This window comes from Oryzias latipes, chromosome 20 (assembly GCF_053564925.1).
Source record: "Oryzias latipes strain Hd-rR chromosome 20, Olatipes_Hd-rR_3.1".
Taxonomy (NCBI): Eukaryota; Metazoa; Chordata; class Actinopteri; order Beloniformes; family Adrianichthyidae; genus Oryzias; species Oryzias latipes.
In genome coordinates, this window is record NC_136256.1 from 11145937 (window position 1) to 11168569 (window position 22633).

At 41.0% G+C, this 22633-nt stretch overlaps 1 protein-coding gene across 1 annotated transcript; it reads left to right on the forward strand.

Annotated features, from left to right (window-relative positions):
- The first annotated feature begins 33 nt into the window (after positions 1 to 33).
- mtpap (mitochondrial poly(A) polymerase) lies at positions 34 to 15948 on the forward strand. The gene is made up of 9 exons (XM_023950112.2): positions 34 to 318; positions 4019 to 4194; positions 4270 to 4500; positions 4595 to 4819; positions 4893 to 5104; positions 6372 to 6598; positions 9596 to 9688; positions 9794 to 9867; positions 15221 to 15948. Exons 1-9 carry the CDS (start codon positions 168 to 170, stop codon positions 15557 to 15559), a joined length of 1728 nt encoding a protein of 575 aa, XP_023805880.1. The 5' UTR covers positions 34 to 167; the 3' UTR covers positions 15560 to 15948.
- The last annotated feature ends 6685 nt before the right edge of the window (positions 15949 to 22633 follow it).

The window sequence follows — 22633 nt, forward strand, 5'->3', positions numbered from 1 at the left end:
TAATCATGCTTCAATTAAAAAAATATGCATTTTTTTTGTATTTTTATTTTTAATTTAAAAAAAGTTGTAAACTTGTTTTTTGGGGTTTGTGGCGCTGTTTCATGGCTTCTCTCACTCGCCGTAGATGAGTTTGTGCGCATGCGCCTTTCAGCTTCGCTCCGGAGGCCATGGCGTCCTCCTTGCCCGTGTGCAGGTTGTCTGTTTGGGGCAGAGCCAGCCTGTTGAGATGCTCACGGAGGACCGACACGGTTATCCACAGACGAGTTGGAACTAACACTACTGCTGCACGGACGGAGTCAGCTCGAAGAGACGAAAACGGTGAGTGTCGTGGAGTTGGAAACATGTTAGCATGGAGGCTAGCCCTGAAAGATGCCGCGACAGTATGAACTCCATAGAGAAAAGCTCAGGTTTTATGAAACAGACGCGGCAGTGGGCGAAGTTGACTTTGTTTTTAATCACAATAATATCTGAAATAACAAGATGAATAACACCTATTATTCGGGATTACGACGGTCTTAAAGGACTGATAGAAAAGTTGATTTGCGGGATTACAGAATTACATGTGGCAGTACAGTCAGTTGTAAAAAAAAAAAAGTACAGATAACAGAATGAGTAACAAAACGTGCACTAAGCACCAAACTTTACTGTCATAGAAACACAATCTGAAATATTAGCTTTGTTAAAAGGAAACGAACTTTATCAAAACAAACGCAATGCAACAATATTATTAAAACAAGGAATTAGTTCAAATGTGAAAGTAAGATCCAAACCCTCACATGCTAGTACCAAAAACACAGCAGCACTATTTAAGCATGGTGGTGGTGGCATCCTGGTTTGGGTCTGATTTAATCATGTTAATTTAGGAAAACTGGGTGAAGACTGATAAATCCTCTACTTGTACTTTTACCATCACTGTCACGGTTGAAACTAATACACTGAAAGGTTGGAACGGTAGAGCGATATCTAACCCAAATCATGAAAGGATGTGTGGTGAATAAATCAGGTTTGCAACCATTTTGCAGCATAACAATTTTGGCATGAGACCCAAATTACTAGGTCAAACTCCTCAGCTCTTTTTAAATAGACAGTGCTAGATCCAAACATATTTATGTCACAATTTGTTTAAAGGTTGCTGAAGGGCATACTTGTTTCCATTTAGCATAACTTGCTAGATTAGAAAAACAAAACAAAAACATATTTCAGATATGACAGATGGGCTTTTTAGGTATTTCTTAGATTTAGATATTTCCTATACATTTTGTAGGAAATCTGCAATTAGTTAAGTATAGTTGAACAATTATCCTATGTTGTAATAAAAATATGAATGAAGTAGCTTAATGGTGGTTATCTAGAAACATCTATAAAAAATATGTAATTACAGTGGAGTAAATAGATAATTGATCTCTTGCTGATTTTTGTAGGTTTGCCTACTTGAAAAGAAATTCACAGTCTGCCATCCTTCATTGAACAGTGAGAAATAGAAAATAAAGAAATTGACTTTAACCGACAAGTTATAGTCTCCTAATAAACCTGTCACCTGAATTAAAGAACCCTGTTTAAATTAATCACCTGTGTAAAACTCACCTGTCCACAGAATCAGTCAATCAGACTCCAAACTCTCCAACATGGAAAGACTAAAGATCTTTTAGTAGATTTAAGGGAAAAGATTAGACCTGCTCAGGAATGGACTACAAAACCATCAGCAAGAAGCTGGAAGTTAAGGTGACACCTATTGGTGCCAAAATACACGAATTGCATCATGACCATCCGTCCACCTTTAGGTCTGGGGCTCCATGATGATGAGAACAGAGAGAAATCAGCCTAAAACAACACGGCAGGACTGAGTTGATGATCTCAAAGCAGCTGGAACCACAGTCACCAAGAAAACCATTGGTAATACTTTACACCACAATGGTTTAACATCTTGCAGAGATCACAAAGTTCCCCTGCTAAAGAAGACACATGTTCAGACCCGCCTGAAGTTAGCAAACAAATACCTTCATGAGAAATTAGGAGAACGTGCTGTGGTCAGATTTGGCATCAAATCAACCCAGAGGAAGAGAAATGCTCCCTATGACCCCAAGAACACCATCCCCACTGTAAAGCATGGGGGCGGAGGAATTATGCTTTGGAGGTGGGTTTTTTTTTTTGCACAGGTCTACTTCATGTGTGGACGGGAGGATGGGCAGAGCCGTGTACCATCAAATCCTGAGTGAGAACCTCCCTCTCCTTGAGCCAGGAAGTTTAAAATATGTCATGACTGGATCTTCTAACGGGATAATGACCCAAAACATAAACCCAAGACAACCAAGGAATGACTGAAGAAGAGGCAGATCAGGGTCATAGAGTGGCCCATCCAGTCTCTGGACCTTATAGAAAACCAATGGAGAGAGCTGAAGCTCAGAGTTACCAAACAACAGTCACCAAATCTTTATGATTTAGAAATAATTTGTAAAGAAGAGTGGACCAAAATTCCACCTGATATGTGCAGAAACCTGATCATCAACTATGAGAAACATCTGACCTATGTGCTTGATATCAAGGGTTTTGCCACAAAGTACAAAATCTTTCCAGCAAGAGGGTTCAAATACTTATTTCCCTCAGTGAAATACAAATACATTTATATAAATTAAAGTCAGTTTCTTGATTTTCTTTCTCTCTTTTTCTCACTATTCAATGAATTTACTATTAGGATAACAGAATGTCAGTTTCTTTTTAGGTGATGATAAACTACAAAATCAGTAAAGGGATTAAATACTTATTTATTCCTCCACTGTAACTGCATTTAGAGTTTAACAGCCAAGTTCTAATATCTAGCTTTTAAATGCTAACTGCTATATTAGCTAAACAAACTGTAAAAAAGAACAAAAAATGAATGGAAAAAGTAAAAAACAATGCTAACATGTTCATTATATTCCGGAGTCATTAATAACCCATTGAAGGCCTTTGTGATACATGTTCAGTAAAATAAATAAGAAGAGCAAAATTTAAATAGTTAAAGTCAAAATAGTTACAAATTGATGGGTGCTTTCAACTATAGTTGAATAAAATGCAGCGTTCGAAATAAGCGGTTATCCTGTTGTCCCAGACAACCAGATTTCTCGGAGGACAACCAAAAATGAACCTGATGGTTGTCCGTGTGACAACCTGGTCTTTTATCCAACATTTTGGTATTTTTTCGACTATTTTTCAAAGTTTTTGGGAAACCGACGTCCGACTTTTTAAGATAAAACCGAGTGTACACGAACGATGTCAGGTTACTTCTGAACGAACCGAGTCGCCTGAAGACATCGCAAAATGACAACATTGCACCTGCATGTCTTAAAAATGTTTAAAAGATCAGGGATATTAGTCTTTACTGCTACTGCAGCGCACAATGTAAACATGGTATCATTTAGACATGTGTTTATTTGAAATAGATGTTATATCATAACTTTTCATCACATATAAATATTACTTTATATTTGGAATGCTGTACTAGTCCCAGTCCATACAAGTGTGCTAAATTTTAAAAATACTCATTAGGTTACAGTGTTGGTTAATGTAATCAATTTTCTGATATATTATAGGGTAAGATAAAGTATTTTCATTTGACCGTAACAGTATTTGATTTACATGGCAATACTTTGTGTAACCAGATGCTTCAATATTTAGTAAAATGTTTGTTTTTAATATTTAAAGAGTTTTTTAAATGTTCATCATAAGTTGATATTAGATGTATAGAAGAAATAAAGATGTAAGTACTGACATCTGAGTAGGTTTCGTTGCTGTTGAATATTGGTATCAAAGGACAACCAAAAATCGGGGAGGACAACCAAATATTACTTGCATTTTTTCTCTCCTTATTTCTAACACTAAAATGAATGTAATTATTTGAAGAAAAGGGTGCTTCAATTGGTTTTTCTTGTTTTTTGTTGTTGTTTTTCCCCCCTTATAGTCACTCAGAAGGCTGTAATACCTCTAAAGCATTTGCTGAATTAGACAATCTGTTAACGTACATTTTGTTTTCACGCTGCAGTTCTGACAGAAGAAACGAATGGTCGGAAGTGTTTGCACACTCTCCTGGTGGAGAGACAAGAGCAGGCGGAGCGCTCCGTCCTCATCAGCTGCCAGTCCGGGACCAGCGAGAAGAAGCTCTTCAAGTTTTTATCTAAACACGGCGACGTAGAAAAATACTTCTTTTATGAAAGTTATGTAAGTGGGAGTCTGTGCTCTTGCGTTGCTCTTGTGCTGCTGTGGGGCGACGTTTCTGACCAGTTACCTTTTTAGGGCATGAACGCCGTTGTAGAGTTTGCCAGCCGGGACGGCGTTGCCTCTCTACTGGAGACGGCCACCATCCCTGCAGTCAACCACGAATCACTGGTGCCTTTCAAATCCAGACTGCTGTCTCTCCGAAACCTCAGCTCTGTGGACGCCAATCCTCCGTCAGGACTTCAGTTCCAGCCTCAAAGCACAGTTCCCACCAATGAGCTCATCCAGAGGCTGTCCCAAGAGGAGAGTGTGAGTTCAGGATCTCCACCACTAAGTTCTAGGTGCAGATTAAACTGGTGGAATTTACAGGATCTGTTTTGGTGTTGTGCCTCCTCTTCCTCAGATAGACCAGCAGATAATCTCCCTGACTGAACAATATCAGATCACAGATGAGAACAGCAGGCTGCGGTTCCTCGTCTGCTCTCTGCTCAAGGATGTTGCTGCTGCTTATTTCCCAGAATGCACCATCAAACCTTTTGGCTCGTCGGTAAACGGCTTTGGAAAGCTGGGCTGCGACCTGGACATGTTCCTCGACCTGGACAGCATCAGCGGGTGGAACGTGAAGATGGTAATGGCGTGTCCCAGTCACGGACGAGGATCTGTCCACTCTCATCAATTCTGTTCTCTCTGTGCTTGTTCAGCCGAAATCGGGGCTTTTCACGGAGTACCAGATGAAGCGCGCCAGCTCTGAGCGGGCCGTCACCCAGAGCGTCCTGTCTGTCATCGGGGAGTGCTTAGACCACTTTGGACCCGGATGTGTCGGGGTGCAGAAGATTCTGAACGCTCGCTGTCCTCTGCTGCGCTTCGTTCACCAGCCGTCTGGTTTCCAGTGCGACCTCACAGCCAACAACAGGTACACTCATGGCGCACACACTCGCCTTCCTCCGGTCTTTTTCTTGCAGCGTTTCAGATAAAACGGGTCTGCATCACAGATTCAAAGGGTCACGCCCTGAAATGTCAGCGTTCAGCTCTCATGCTGTCATAGAGCGACTCCCTTTTCACCACTGCTGCTTTGTGAAAACCCCAAAACCGTTTAGTCAGAGTGTTGCAGCGGTTTACTTACCACTTTGAAAGTGAACAGGAAGAAAGAGGGGGGGCCTTTTCTGCGTTTCATTTCTTCCACTCCAGGCCCAAAAGTCATCACGTTATCAGCTGGAACGCCACCTTTGCTAACGCACTAAAAACCAACTAGAGGTTTCTCAGGAAATGTCGGGGAAGCTCTCGCCGCCGTGGGCGTGAGGGGAACTTTTCTCAAATCGTGCCCTGACATCTCTGAGGCACTTTCCTCCCAATGAGGAACCCTGCAGTCTGATAGTGATCGGCGACAGAATAAGAGAGCTTTTACCTTTAGGTCAGATGATCGTCATCGTTTCAATGGTGCTGATTGTGTTTTCCACTGATGTGAAAACTAAGCCTCTCAGATGTTTGATGTTTCTAGTTATGACATATTTTCTCCAGAAAATTGATCAAACTCTGATGTTGGAATGTATTTGCGAAAAATAGAAAGTGGCAGGAGCTCAGTAGTGCAGAGTAGCCTTTTTAAAACATTTAAAAAAAGTAAAAAAAAAATTCAGAAATCACAGTTCATTTATTCATGCATCTTCTACTGTTTATTCCCTTCCGGGGTCACGGGGCTGCTGGAGCCTATCCCGGCCACTTGTGGGCGAAGGCAGGGGACACCCTGGATAGTTAGCCAGTCTGTCGCAGGGTAGAATGTCCTCAACCACACACCCACACACTCACAATCACACCTAGGGAGGATTTAGATTAACCAATTAACCTATGAAGCATGTTTTTGGACGGTGGAAGGAAACTGAAGTCCCCGGAGAAACCCACACATGCAAACAGGGAAAAAATGCAAACTTCACACAGAAAGGTCACCCATATTGGTGTTCTGTTTTCAGGTCCCCCAGCCGGGACTTGAGTCAGGGGACTTCTTGCTGTGAGGCAAGAGCGCTAAGCACTGCCCCAGAAATCAGAGTACTTATTTAATTTGATAAATATTTTCTCCACAGTCTGGCTTTGGATTGTTTTGTAATTGCCAATTGTTTAATAAAACATTTTAACTGTGATTTTAGTGAATGTAGACTTAGGAATGTCCTGCTGTTTCCTCTCCACAGGGTGGCGATGAAGAGCACAGAGCTGCTGTACTTGTATGGAGAGCTGGATCCGCGAGTGCGCCGCCTGGTGTTCACCGTGCGCTGCTGGGCCAGGGCTCATGGCATCACCAGCAGCATCCCCGGCGCCTGGATCTCCAACTTCTCCCTCACCGTCATGGTGCTGTTCTTCCTGCAGAAGAGGAACCCCCCCATCATCCCCACACTGGACCAGCTACGAGATCTCGCAGGTTCTTTTACTACTTAGTTTATGCCAGTTTTTGGTTTCTTTAGACAAAGTTTTTTTTTTTAAGTGGAAACATGAACAGACATTTACAGACATGTTTCTGCAACACCAAAATACTAGTACATGAAAAATATTGAAAACAAAAAACAATAGGAAAAAGGGTTTAGCAGTCTTAAAAAGCCTGAATAAATAAAAGTCTCATTCCAAGTTTAGTTTGAGGATCTCAAACATCCACTCTCAGTTCTCTGCTAAAGCTTCAGACATCTTTAAATTATTTTAAATTTAGCTTCCAAGGATCTGAAGTTTACCAGCTTTGCAGAGGGGAGCGTTTGGTCTGTTTGGTCCACTTCTTTATAAATGATGGTCAGAGTCAGGGTTGCCAGATCTTGCTGGTGGATTTCCTTCCTAGGTGCCACCATTTAAAAACTAATACGAAATCAGATGAAATATTTAAGCTGTGTTCAATTTGTGTGGCAGGGGTGTCCAGCTTTAATGTGAATTCAATGGACAGACGCCATGAGAGGTCCTGTGTTGGGTTTTGAGCGTTGGCCGTGGGACAGCTGTCTGGCAGCAGCGCGTTTCAGGTGTCATGGAAAGCTGTGGTACGATGTTTCAATATCTTAACTTTGGCAAAGTAATTGCGTTATCATCCAATCATTGACTGAGCTTTGGCTCGTGATGTGTTGATGATGAAGGTTCAAAACAAACAAGAAGGGGAAGCTGATCGTTCCATTTCTAAACTTTAGGATATTTTCCTGTTTGTATCAAGACAGTAATAAAAAGTTCCTCTAATTTTATTTCTAGTGTTATTTTTTCCTCCTCGGACGAATCCAGGACAGGGAGTCGTCAAACTGGGTCACAAAGACATGGAAGTCCTGCTGAAAGTGGCCGTCATTCAGACGCAGTAGATGGTGAAGCTCACCGCGCTGGGAGAATCTCTGAATGACCTCATAAACCCAGACATGGAGACCTATTTACAGATGTTTTTGTAGAGCTCTGCAAAAAAAATAAACCTGATTTCTCAACGTCATCCTTGTCTTCCATGCATTAACTGTAAATCAGATATGCAGTCCATGCTTCCATTGAAAACCTTGGATAGTAGCTCCTCCCACAAGCGTCTAGAGCGTCAAGTTTATGAACACATTTTTGGACAAATGTCCAGACGGGAACTCATTACAGTGAGTTTTCTCTCTTAAACACACGAGTTTGGTCTGTAATATTTATCATAGAGACACTTCAACTGTGACAGAATGGAAAAAATAAGAATCCAGGGAGTCGCATTATACGGTTTTAAAAGTATTTATTTGTATTTTGGTGCAGAAAAAAACAAAAGTTCATCTCAATATTTTGTGACGGAAGCCTGGTTGTTAATGTTCAACATGTTGAACACAAATTCAAGTTCTTTTAAATTCAAAGAACATTTTTACATAATAGCAGGTATTTTAAATGTAAGTATAATATATTCTGTAATCCTTTACATGTTTTTTTAAAGGATTACAGAATATTAGACGCTTTCTTTATCTACATTTTTTTTCAGCTCTAACAGACCAAAACAACGGTGATTTCCTTCCTGTACTTTCCCTGCTCTTCATTTTCTAATATGCAGGACATTCTACAAATGAGACCAATGATTGCACAAAGGGTTTCTGATGTGACTCATAGCTCAGTAGTTATTCACTTTAACACTCGTCATTGAGGTCTTGAGTACAAGTTGTTAAAGTCCACCTATCGGCATTTCCCTTCAGGGGTCACCACAGCGAATCAGCAGGTGGTTTGGCAGAGATTTTTACACTGGATAAAAAATTTACACTGGTTCCTGACGCAACCCTGTGTTTTATCCTGGCTTGGGATTGAGGGACCCAGACTTGGGCCCCTTTGTGGCTACCTAGTTAGGCAGTAGTACGGGGATAAATGCCCCCCCATGAGGCTGTTATAGATTCAAAATGATCCATGTTCTTCTAAATTTAGAATTTGATTTCAAATCAAGCTTCGAAACGGGAGAAAAGAAGTTTCAGAATTCCAGAATGTACGTTTTTTATTTTTATTTTAAATGTGAACTCTTGACCTGGATTTGCAACCATTTCCCTAGTGGTTAACTGGGGAACTACATCAAGCTACCGTTTTTACTTTTTAACGTGTTTCAATTCGGAAGTCAGAGATGCCTCTTTGAGAAGCAATGTGAAGCGAAAAGAAAAATGTAATTTTAGTCCTTTATAACTATTAAAAACGAAATGTCTTCATTTGAATACATACATAATGATAATTACAGAGGGCTGTTCTGGCTCTGAAATTACTTTTTTATCTCATGAACCCAACAACCCCTGGGTTCTGTATTTGAGGGGCCTTGGTGAGGTTAAAGTCCTGGTTTGTGGTTGCAGAGGTCGTATCTGTGTCTCTAAAAGCTGTCGTGCTGCTTTTAAGGAGGGCCTATGCCGTCAGTTTTACGTCATGTTTCTTAAAAAAAAAGACTTTATCTGTCCTTTGTGGTTGGTTTGTGTTTAGTGCACAGCCTTTGACACATTCATTTTTCGCTTCGAGAATCGAGCCATTCTTGCACCAAGAGTTATTGTGTCTTAATAGAGTTAAGTTTGTGCTTTAACACAGTCAGCAGCTCAGCAGTGTGCAGCGTCCGCACCTCTCCTGCCTCTGTCACCTTGACTCCCTGATAATTGCCTTCTAAAAGCAATCAAGCCGTCCTCCTCTTCCTCTCCCCCGGCCTGCTTTGCTCAGACTCCATCACTAAGAATGCTTACAGGACAATAAAAGCTGCATCCCTCCTGGAAGGCTGAGCTGATGCACGCGCACTATTACACGCACGCCCGTGTGAAGGAGACTGGTTACAAAGGCGCAGCTTGAGGGGGAAACCAGCCGCCTTTTGTTCCCCCGCCTCAAACCCCTCCTGCTCTTTTCGCCGTCTCCTCCAGATACGCAGCAACACATTCATCTGCGCCTTGTTTATAGCTGTCATCTTACCTTGTATCCCTGCTCTCGCCCCCTCAAGGTCCCGCAGACAAGAGCGTGATTGAGGGCAACGACTGCACGTTTGTCAGCGATTTCACCAAGATCCAGCTCCGGAGGAACACGGAGGCTCTGGGTGAGCAGCCGAGCGCAGCCTTAAAGGCCGCAGGGCAGCAATTGGCTTTCCAGATGGCGGCGCCAGTGCTAATGGGGCTACACGCAAAACCATACTTTGTTTCAGAGCACCTGCTGTACGAGTTCTTCGAGTTCTACGCCACGTTTCCTTTTAGCAGGATGTCCGTGGACATCAGGAAGGTCTGTATCAGAGTTTGAAATACAACACATAACCCTCACTGCTACAAAACAACACATCGCCATAGACGGACGGGTCAGTTTTATTTAGAGATTTCCATAAAAAACAACTGAGTTACTTGTGTTGAATATTTAAAGATATTTCACGTTTTATTTAGTTTCTTAAGCTTTTATTTTTTAGATATTCTTTTAAGGATTACATCAAATAAAAACATCAACAAAACCTGTCATTTCTGCAAATTGAAATAAGAAATATCAAAACAAATCCTGAAAATCTGGTCACTTAATGAATAAATCCTCAAATTATCTTTGCTAAATACACACCAGGCACGTGAGGTATTTTCAAGAATCCCCAGAATGTGGGTTTTTGAACGTGCATCTAGCTTTCGGCGTTCACTCTTGTCTGTTGGTGCGACAGCTGCAAATCTTGCTCCAAACTTTTTCTTTCATAGCTCTATTCTGAAACATGAAAGGCTCTGTGTCAACCATAGAATTGTGTCCGGGCTCAAACCGCTATTATTAATTTCTCCTCCGTGGTCAACTTTCAAGCATTTGACACTTTAGCTAGTGAAAGGGGACGTCCTCTGTGTGTCAATACCAAATCCCAGTCCCTGATTGGACAAAGTGCGACTGGTTTCACTTTTGACGGGCGCTCAATCGCCCCACGTTTTGTATGTAGAGCCCCGAAAAAACCTTCAAAAGTATCATTTTGTGATTGTTTGGTCTTTTACCGCAGAACACGCATATACACACGTTTACATAGAGCTTTCCCTGGAAGTGGCCGGTCGAACGCATGTTTCTGAGCCCGGTGTTAACTTACCAGTATAGTTCCTGAAACTGGACTAGGAAGTCATTAAAATGATGGAATTGCCTTAAATATAAAGTAAGTGGTTTCTTATTTTTTTGTCTGATCAACTCCATGAAACCTTGAGTCTGTTGGCAGTTTTCAAGTGGTGCTGTCTGTCGTCAGGTCGTGACCTTCTCAAAGGTCATCCTCTACAGACAGCTGATGAGCTGAAATGTGCAGGAGTCTGAAAGTAGAAAAATGTAGATTCCAAAAAAAATATTGACCTAAAAATGAGGAATGTATATAAATGGTGGCTTAAAGCTGTGGGCATAAATCATTAAATTGACCACTTGACGGACATGATTCATTTCCAGTTCATGTGAGGTCTAAATATTGGTTTAAAGTGATTTAAATTACTTTAAATCTTAGAATTTAAACTAATTGTATTCATTTTAATGGTTGAACTCCAGAAGGAACATCTGTTGGCACTAAAGACGGAGTTTACTGGCAGCTGTTTTCTCTCACAGATGATAGTTTTTCTCATTGATGTTAGTCAATCTTAAATGTTAGTCATGGATTTATGTATTATTTAAAAATAGTTGTAGTAAATAAACTAGCAGTGTAAAAATTTAAAGTAAAAATGAAATCGCCTCCCAAAATCTGCTTGTGCTGCTAACACTTCAGTTCATAGGTTCATCAAAAATAAATTAATCAGACACAATGTAATCCCAGACTATCACACTACCACCACCATGTTTGACTGTCTCTTCAATGTTATTTTACTAAAATTAGTTATAACAGTTCACACACCTTTAAGAACCTTTTTTTTGTGTCAGTGGTGCACAGAGTGTCTGATTGAAGGTATTTTTGGATGATTCAGAGGTTTATGTCTAATATAAGAAGAGTTTTTGACGATTCATTTTTACAAAGAATGAAGGCATTTAATAAATTATGGTTACTGATCTAATTCGATCCGATTCACTGACCTAAAATGGATTCAGGACATCTTCAGCCAAAACTTCAAGCACTGTGACTTAGAGATAAACACCTGAACAGAGCAGGTGATATTTTCCAGATTCGCTGTGTTTCTTACAAGATAATCCAGTGTAAATTAAATATGTGTACAAACAAACAAGTAAACAAGAATTAATGGCAAATGTATTCACATTTTAGTATCATACATTTCAGCTCACTGTTGTTTTTCCACATTGAATAATCCAAAGGGAACATTATTAGAACATTCTACATTCTGCATGGTCACATGACTTTGCTAAATATCAAGTGTCTCCACACATTGGACTGGAATGATGGACTGATCCTTTTTTGCTGACATCACATGTATTTTGTCTCCTCTGGTGACACTTGGTTGATTTGACATTATAGTAAAATAAACCTACCATGTCTCAATCCATATGGTATTTTCCAAGATCAATGAAATTCAATGTATTTCATTTTGAAACAATTTTAGAATGTTGTAAATCGATACTTTCCTCAGACAGATTGATTTGGTTGGATCGTAGCAATGTTAATCTATTCATTGATTAAGTCGACTAATTGTTACACACCTAGTTGAGTGACTTCTTCCTGCCTAAGTTTGTTTTTTTTCATGTCTTGCCTTTTTTTTGGTAAATTCCCTGTCAGTGCATTTTTTTACTCTTTAGCCTTTTAGTGATGTCTTTGCAGCTTTGAAGCTTTACTTTCTCAAATAGTAAAAGGACAGAAATTAAACATTTTTACCCCTCATAAATTCAGTTGTTTTTTTTGTTATTTAAATTTTTTTTTTCTTTTAATAAAAAGTAAAGAATTTATTATTTTTATTTTAAATGCTTTATTTCAAGCAATCAAATAAGAATAACTGCAATTGCAATCATCAGTTATACATTCATACATTGATGAATCAAACTTAGATTTAATTAGACATTAGGGTTGGGCGATGTCCCCTAATTTGGCCGTTGACGATGTTTGCTGTCAACCATCGTGATGGACGATGACATCGTGGGGGGGGGGGGGGGGGGGGGGGGTTGTATTTTTACATTTTTCGTTCTTATATAACTGCTATTCGTTTTTTTGCTTTTTTCATTTTATTTCCCAACTAATGACTAATCCGCGATGATCCAGTATAAACTGAGGGAAGTGACTTTAACAGAAAAAGTAACAAGCAAAATAGAAGAGAAGTGTAGTCGCTCCCGCACTTAATTAGTGAAGTGGACCGGCGGAGCGCGGACTTAAAGCTTTGTGTTTGATGGGAAGGGGGGGGGGGGGGGGGGGTACATGAGCGGTATGTGTGGGAGATTTAAGACTGCGATCCGTCCTGCAGCTCTAGGGGTACAAGCAACCGAACTCAGAACCGGGTCTAAACGTGTGTGTCTGAGCACAGCTCGGATCGTCAGCACACACAGCGGTTTGAGCATCAAAGCAGAAATGTCGCTCAGTCCTTAGAAAACATTCAAACAATCACGTGGATTTGTGTTTCCAGTCGTGTCCCGACTAAATAAAGGCTGATGTTATTCTTACACGTTTACGTGCAGCGCCACCCAAAGCTAATGTTGTTAGCCCGTGTTAGCATACTGCTAATCCTGGCTCCGTTCAGAAAAAGCACTGACCACACGGATTAAAATTCAAATGATGAGCGAACAGGTGTTTGATAATAACCGTAACATTATTAAAAGCACGTTTAAGGCCCGTACACACCGGGACGAATATTCGCCAGCCGTTATTCGCCAGCGTTTTTCGCCACGTTTTTTGTGTTCACACCCAGGCGATTTTCGCTGACGATGAGTGGAGTGAACATGCAATTTCATTCCCTGACATTAGATGGCGCTTAATGTAAAACAGAAATACTCCTGTACACAAGGTGGCGCTGCGCAACTTTACGCTTCTGAAAGTCGCTTTTCACTCAGAAGAAGAGAGCAAGTATTTACACGCTTTTCAGAATCAAACAAAGAAAACATGAATATTTCAAGCACCAGTAGCTCCAACTGGTGCTTGGTTCGGGGATATTTTAGAATGTCCGTCATTATTGCTTCGCGGCTGTGTGTAGACGCTACTTTGCGTCTATCTTCTTCGCTGGTATGTGTGCTCAGCAAGGCAGTTTTGTGTTTGAGCGCCCCCAAGTTGTGTTTTACTGTAACTTCAGAAGCTCCAGACACGTGAGCAAAAGCGCCATTCTCATTGGTCGAGTAGATTTCGACGCGACGCGTCGAAAAAAAAAAAACGAACCCGAGGCGTTTTTTTTTTTTTTGACGCTTTAACGCCTGGCGTTTTTTCGCGTCGGTGTGCACACTCTCGTTGGTGCCCTTTGTTTAGTCACGAGGCGTTAAACGTCGGCGAAAATCGCCGGCGAAATTCGTCCCGGTGTGAACAGGCCTTTAGAAGATCGTCTCGTATTTTACCGAGCTGACATGTCAATATATATAGCCGCTCGGTGCTGTTATCGTTTTGTATTGAATTGTTACATCCAATAAAGTTTGGAAAAAAAGCCGCTCGGCGGAAGTTGTATCCCCTTCCGGTTTTCAAACTGCGCATGTGCGAATACTGCGCATGTGCGAATGATTTATTCCGACCGAAATTGTGACCTTAGTGAACGTTTTTATATTCTGAAAACATTTTTCTGGGCCCATCTACACGGTTGGATTCCAATCCGACCATTGATCCCATCAAGATATTTTGTACATGTAACCGCGGCTTATGGTGTCGACGCGCAACGTGGCGGGGGCGTGGCATCACGATGGTGGTCTCTCCATCGAGATGTCAGTCACCCATCACGATGGACGATGATATCGTCCATCGGCACAACCCTATTAGACATATTAATAAATATTGCTTGAAAGGGAGTGGAAGGAAGCGAATATTCATATAATCCCACCACAGTTCTACCGTATCTGATTTATTACATGATTTATCATTATCTGGTTCATAACTTTTATCAGACAGAATCAAGAATCCTTAGGTATCAATAAAGCACATGACAAAGATGAATTACTTAAATTACTATGGAAAAAATAACTTTTAGAAATCAACATGTTAAATGCAGATCATTTATCCAAAATATACGCAGACTATGTTACTTATAAGGTAAAATCTTTTCTGCCGTCAGTTATGTATCTGGGTGTGTTTTGTTCTCTGTTAGAGAGCTGAGACTTGTGGGAAAGACAGACCCTCCGGTGTAATTTATGACTCTAATCGGACTGTGGACACGGCTGAGGAGTCCTGCAGGTGGAGTGCGGCCGTGACCCTCCGCCTTCAGCCGTCCACCAGCGGGGCTTCAGCATTAAATCTGCTTTACTGTGCCGCAGCGCTCTGACTCATTCCCAGCCTTTGACTGATGGGTTTATGTTGCCATCTTCCTCTTCATCCCTTTATCCTTCAGTCAGGCTTAAGGTGGATTACAGCATGCAGAGAACACAGATTACAGCCATGCGTTGCTCCCTTTTAAGATGATTTGATACTGTTTAGATGCATTCAGCTTGGCAGAAATACACTTTATTAGCATTGGAGTTTTCAATTTAATGATCAAGATTGACATTTTACTTCTGAGTTGACGGCATCCTCTCCCCTGACTCTGTTCAGGGCAAGGAGCAGAACAAACCCGAAGTGGCTCCGCTGCACATCCAGAACCCGTTTGAGACGGCGCTGAACGTCAGCAAGAACGTCAACGCCACCCAGCTGGAGCGCTTCGTGGCACTGTGTCAGGAAAGCTCCTGGCTGCTCCAGCAGAACGAAACCAACACACCCAAAGGGGGCGGGGCAGGCAAGGTTCACACCCCGTGGGGGCTTTCCACCTTGCTGCTGCCTTCACAGGTCGCGGGCATCAAAAGTCGCAAGAGGAGGAAGCGGGAGCCGGCCAGCGAGAGGATCAAGAGTTTGTTGGACTCTTTGAAGAATCCAAGTCCAAAGAAGTCCAGCTGAGGACTCAAAAACTCAGAGGTTCAAGTCTTACGGCAGAGAAGAAGCTGCAACTCTATCGCTCTACAGTTCCAAACATGGACACTTGAGGGTGCCAGCGATGCTTTCCTATTCCTGTGCTGCTTCACGACTGAACTTGCAGCATCAGTCACTGTAGACGGGCTCCTCTGTGATTATTATTTAATGAAGTCTCGTGGACGATTCTGGGTTAGATCTTTACATTTGAAACACGGGATGCTCTCAGCATCAGAACACAAACAGATATTTACACCATTATTCAGATCTTTTTTAAGATTAACTGACTGTAAACACTCCATATGGAGCCTTAGAATACAAAACATTGTTTGTGTCTGGTTGAAAAAAAGTATTTTTTAATAAGGATCCAAAGTCGATCTTCTGAATCAATTAATCTTCTTTTCCATCTCTCCATAACCATTTCAGGGGGTTTAATTCTGTTTTTTTTAAGTCAAAGGTATTTTTTCTTATATCTGGTTAATCCTCCAGGTTAAGCTATAATGGTTGAGCTTAATGAAAACATTCAGTTTTATACAGATATTGCCCAGAGGCCAGTTTCAAACACAAATTCACGTTTATTTGCTTAGAACTGTGAACACACCAAAATCATGGAAGATGAGAAATAATCACGGGGTATTTTAGGCTGAAAACATAAACAGAAATGAGACAAAAATTATTTCTGAAAAATGTATCAAGTAACATAAACATTTAGGAATCAAAATTAGCCTCTGAGGTATATAATATGACACTGCAGTTTTACATGCTCAGCAAACCCACACCATGATACTGTCACCTCAGTGCAGCCGAGACAGTTTTCTGAGCTGTTGGGATTTTCTATTCATTTTTCAAGGTTGTGCCGTGATTTTTTTTGTCCAAACATCTGTTTTAATCAAAGCTGAATCATTAATTCCAGCCACGGTGTGCACTGTGGAGACATTCAGAGAGGAGGGAGGGAGGGGGTAGGGGTGCACAATTAGTTGAAGAATCGAACAAGACCAAAAAAGCTAAATGATGCGAGAACAAAAAAAAAAGCCAGATAGCAACTACAAAAGCTGCCAAGTCAGGCTTAAAAATGCCGAAAAGGCCGTAGATGATGCAGTTGCCAGGCAGAATACTGAACTCTCTATCAATCAAAACGGCCTGTCTCAGTTCTTCAGTAGGAATTATGATTTTATAAAGACCTTTCTGAAGCTGAGTTCAAGTCAATGTTTGAACAATATTTTCTGGTGAAGGACGTCCTGCAGTTCTTAGCTCCCACAATCACTATTTTTTTTACTTAAATGAGGAACAAACCCACTCCAAAAACCACAGAAAACCAAGCGTACCTGCAGGAATGTCTTATAGGTGCTGAACATGTGGCTGAAAAACTGACAAACGGGAAGACTGCAAAAGGAGGTCGCTTAAAATAGGAAAAGAACACAAGCATTCAAAAAGGGAAAATATGCTAAAAAAGGTAAATGTTACTTTAAAATTTTGTTTTTCAGCCCAAGAATAACTTTTTTTCTTGCTACTTCTATGCCATCGATTGGTATTTTTTTGAGTTTTTATGTATTTTGGTGTACTTCCTTATAACAGGGACAAAAAAACAAGTGTGATAAGAGGAAATTACTCATTTAAGAACACAATGAGAATATAATCTGTAGAACAAGTTCACCCATCTTGATAAATCCTCATATATGTAATCTAAAACTAGCACTTATTTTAGAACATAAATCTTGATTTGGAAACCTAAAGTGTTCAAAACAGAGATTTAACATGTCTTCTCCCTTCTGCTAAACATTTCTTAAATTAAGCAGCTTGATTCTCAGGAAACTGCAGCAAAATGACTTTGACTCATTTTCATAATCATTTCCTTCTCTCTTAATAAGAGAACAAACTCTTGACTGTGGTGATTTTGAGAAAAGCATGGAAAGGTGTAGAGCCAAGATAAGTTGAAACAACGTAAAACCCGGTGATGTTGAATGTCTAAAAACAAGGTTTTAAATCTTTGCAAGTATCAAATGGTTAGCAGTGGAGGTTTCAGGTGCAGAAACATGAAGGGAAGCAGCATCTCAGGAGAGTGAATGATGGTGCGTCCGCCTCGGGGCTCTCTGCACACATAAACCTAAACTGTAGTAAAACTGAAGATGAAATAGATGTTGGTTAAAGTTTAAAGCAGCAAATGATCAATAGGCTTAACGCCGCCTGCGTGCGTTACATTTATATGGAGTTAAACAGCACATCAGCAGTTTGCTGGAGCGCAGTCAGCAGCTCTGAGCTGGAGTCGATCGAATGGATTGACCCCTGAGAGAAAAGCAAAAAAAAAAAACAACTCACACTTAAGAAAACAAGCGTCTTTTTGGGTTTAGCAGAGTACATCTTTACGTAACATCAGACAGGATATAGGTTCTCCTCCTATGAGACTGCCTGTTTGCATGTGTCTGTTTCAGGCCTCGGAGACGACGCTGCAGAGGTTGGGCCCCACAGCTGTTTTTCCACTCATTTCAATGGGAGGTCAAAGGGAAGTGACAGGACGGACTTTTAACTACCTCCCCTTCCCTTCCGGCCGGCACTCCGGCGAGGAACAGGAGGAGGAGAGCACTCCTGACTCCACTCACCGTCCTCTCCCTTCCAGCTCACAGTTCACTCAAAGATGCGCCGCTCTGTTATCTCTGTTCAGCTCACGGAGATGCCGCCCTTCTTTGAGGTTTATTTCCACGAGCCGGTCTCAGGCTGCCGGATCTGCTCTGGTGGAGCAGCGGAGCGGTTATGAAATGTGGTGGTGGTGGAAGGGGCTCTGGGCGGGGAAGATCCTCACCTCGGGGGAATCTGATGAAATGTGACCGCTGGGTGTTCTGGGTTTAATTTGCACGCAGATGCATGTCAGCGCTGCGGATCTGCTGATGTTTAGGTGGTGGTTTTGAATCTGCACTGCTAGGTTTTTCTGTTTTACAGAACCTCCTCCATGCATCCAGTGGTTTGGGAGGTAATTACAGGAATGCATAAAAATTACAGCCACAAAGGTTACTATAGGTCACAGTTTGGGTTTAAAATAATCTTTTTTTAAGGCCTCTGCAAAATCAAGGTCTCTCTTTCATTTGGTGCACATTTTCTGTAGAAAGAATGTAAAAAGGTGGCTTGAAGTTTTGGGAAAACATGCAAAATATTCCAGGAAACTCTGTGAAAGAAGGGAAATTTCGCTGCTTTTGAAGATAATTACCACCCAAAGTCTTGAGCTGCTGCCCCCCCCCCCCCTCTTTCAGATACAGCAGTCGGCTTGATGTTAATGCCCTGCGCTTGTTGTGACGGTCTTATCAGTCGGAGCATTTTCATAAGTGATTTTATCAGGCCGTCTGATCGCTATGGCCCTTCTTCCAGCTGCTCCCACAGACTCCACGCGCTAAACTCAGCCAAGAGTCCCCAAAGCGCTTCCCCTCGCGGTTCCGATAATTGTCCCGTCAGCCCTGAGAGCAACGTTTATGTTGGTTTTCATACCTGAGAGACCATCTGTGACTCCAGGCCACAAGTGGAGGCCCTGCAGAGCCTCGCTGCAAATCTGTTGTTGGTTTTTCAGAGAACACTCAAGAACCTCCAAGCAGAGAACGATCCTTGACTGCACATTGTGTCTTTACAGTGTGTGAAAGACGTTTTTGTATCCGGTGTTTCAACCATTGTTTTACTGCAGCCTGCAAGTGCTGCCTGACTGGAGCCAGGGAAAATTTCAAACCCATTCGGGGGCTGGTTTAGAAGCTGCATGTTGAAAGTGGAGGTGAGGTATCACCTGGCCCACATGTGTCAAATTCAGGCCCAGGGGCCAAATTTGGCCCACAGTGTAATTATAATTGGCCTGAGAGATCATATTAAATATGCATTAGAGCTGGGCCGCGGTACATACTGTACCACTAAAACTACAAATCCCACAATGCTTTGCTGGTCAAAACCAACAAGCGCTCCTTTTTTCTGTTGACCGTCGTTGACAACCATGCTCCAGTCACAACGGACTAATTCATCTCACCCTCCACATAAAATGGCCAAACAAAAGCTTTCCAGACAGGCCTGCTAAAATACTAGGCTTTCCTCAGCCCAGAGCCTGACCTCAAACATTGATGAACTGGCATTTAAGAAAAGATGCCAGGTATCTCAATGTGCAGAGTAAACCAGAGTCTAGCAAACTGAACTTGAAAATATCTGTTTCTTAAGCACTTTTTCTACTGCAAAGCATGTTCTGTTCATAGTTGAAATGTCGGATTTTTATTGAATGATATTAGTTTTTGTTCTTGGCTTTAAAAAAAGATTTACTTTAAAAAGGAACTTGAAAGGATACGAGGAGAGACATACTCTATTTATTTATTTGTTTCAATAAGAAAAGAATACCACTGATGTCTTCTATTTCAAATTAAATGTTTTATGTGTTTTTGATATCAAGCTTTGGATGTTCTAGATTCTGTGTTTAAGCAAAACTAAAGTTTGTTTCCATAATAGACAAACCTTACATATTAGTTGCAAACTCAATAAATATTGAGTTTGGCCCGTGACTTTACTTCACTGCTTAATTTTGGCCCACAGTGAGTTTGAGTCTGACCCCCTGACCTGGCCAAACACTAATCAACAAGGCTGCTGCCGCCTGTCATCCTGGCAGTGGGTCTCTATGGAAACTGGTTCATCCGTGCTCTGCTGGATGGGAACATAAGGAAACTTGTTTACCTCAAAAAGGTGTGATCTAATTTTAAATACATGAAAAAAAAATGTTTTGAAAACTAATACTGACTTTGATTTTAAAAAGTCCCACTTCAATCATATTTTGTTCTGTTGTAAACGCATTCCCAGTGGTATTTTAGCCATGATTAGGCTATTTTAGACAAAAATCAAAAAAACTGTTTTGTTTTTTATGACATAGAGATTCATCAGAAATTCACCTCTGAGTTGTGGACGGGACCGCTGGCGTGGAAGTAATCTTCTGCTTATATCCCATCATCCGTTTGTTCACACTCTCTCCTGCTAGCTTACAGCCCCTCACACCCCCAAACTAACATTACAGGCTCAACAAAAAGGGCGAGTGATATTAGAGCTTTCCAGCCGTACAGTTTAGATTCAGATTCCAGCTCAGACGAGGAAAACAAGGACGTACGTTGCTGTATTTGTCTGCAAGTGGATGCATCGGAATGGAGCGGAGGAGGGAGACTTTGGCCCGGCCATTTCACTCACTGCGGCATAAACAAGACCTTTTTCGAACAGCAGTTTTTTGTCTGTTTCTGATTTAAATAAAGAAATACTCCGCAATACGGTTTTAATCTTAATTTTCTTTTTAATTATGTCCATATACTGTTACGCTGGAGACAAATGCTACAAGAACATGTTAAAAACACCAAAAACATGGTTTTCCTTGGAGTGGGTCTTTACATTTCTAATGATGGAGGAAATGTATGAAGTAAATTAAGCATAAGTTTCTATTTCTGAGTATTCATTTATTTAAATTGTTGTGAATCAGGATCAGTCAAATAAAGAAGAATTACATAATCTTGGAAAAAATTTGGATGCATCCTCTGACAGACAAATAGATCCATGTACGTCTTTGTTTTCCTCGTCTGAGCTGGAATCTGGATCAAAACTGCTTGCCATTTTAATTGCAGAAGGAGGAGAACGTGTTAACAGATGGGTAACGGGAAGTGGGAGCAGGCTTCCTCTGCGCTAATGGTCTCGTCCACAACTGAGAGGCTAATTCCTAGTGAACTTCTGCAGAAACTTTGTCCTAGAAAACCACACAGGATTTTAGATTTTAGTTAAAACCAACATAATTATTGTTAATAAACCACTGGGAAAGCTTTGAAAATAGATCAAAAGAGGATCAGTGGGACTTTAAAAGATTATATTTGTATGTCAAGCTAAAAACCAATGATACAAGTCTCCTTTAAAGGATCAGAGCAGAAGGTCCAGAAAACCATGTCTCTGGGAAACTTGGCTCAAGTTCTCTGTAAAATGTGAAAGACAAGAAATCCTTCTGGAGCTCCATCGGAAGTTTTGGAGTCTTAAGGGATAAGCAACATTTCCAAATAGTTTACTGGTCCCAGGACAATTAAAGGCGTCACTGCAAAGCCATGAAGAACAACAAAAGAAAAACTGGGTGTAGTTAAAAATGTAAAAATGTTTTTGAGTAGAAAGAAAGACTCACAGATGATTTTGGGAACAGTTGTTGTGAAGGGACAGTTTCTTGGCTGATAACGCAGCGCATCACATTCAAGCAGAAGTTTGTCCTCAAACGTTACATTTCTTTTATTATTGATTCCAAGCAGGAGCTGCTAGAAATAAAATGTATGTTTCCTTAAATTAAGGAGTATCTGCACAGTTCTCATTGAAACACAAGGTGGGGGGAGCACAATTTGCTCTGCTTCGCTGTCTTGGGACAGGGAATCTTGTCTGGTTGCAAATGATAAAGAAATTGAGCAAAGAAGAACTTTGTTTAGGTATTTTAGGCTGGATTGGAAAGAAATTTGCACCCAGTACTTTCCATAAGGCCGTGTCACACAGCCAATATGTACATTATGTGCATATTGCACAGATGACAATTGGTCATTCATGAATATAAGTTGACAAAGTGAGAAAAGTTGTGGTTTTACGTGAAAATTTCACAGATCTCTCACCAATGAACCTCGTTAAAACCACGGAGAAAGTACTAATATACCACACAAAGAACAAATAGCTCTACGTAGAACATAAACCGTGCATGACTATTGGGCTGTTAATATTCAATATATTAATAAATTGTGCATCAATTACGTAATTTGAACATGATATTTGTGCCGTATACGTGATTTAGAAGTTACACATCGGTAGTACAAGTGTGAAAAGTCCATTAGACATACACGGAACTGTTATGGAAAGCCACATATTTGCGAATGCATCCTGCTAAAATCACGCACAATTGCGTAAGATTTATGTAACAATTGCATATAAACTACGTAAAATAAATGTAAACTGCATAATTCTCAACCGACCAAAAATTTTGAACAAGTCAAAACCGGATTCATGTAAAGAACCGTCGGCTGAAACCCCCCATGGACATCTGCACACATCAGCAAATGACGA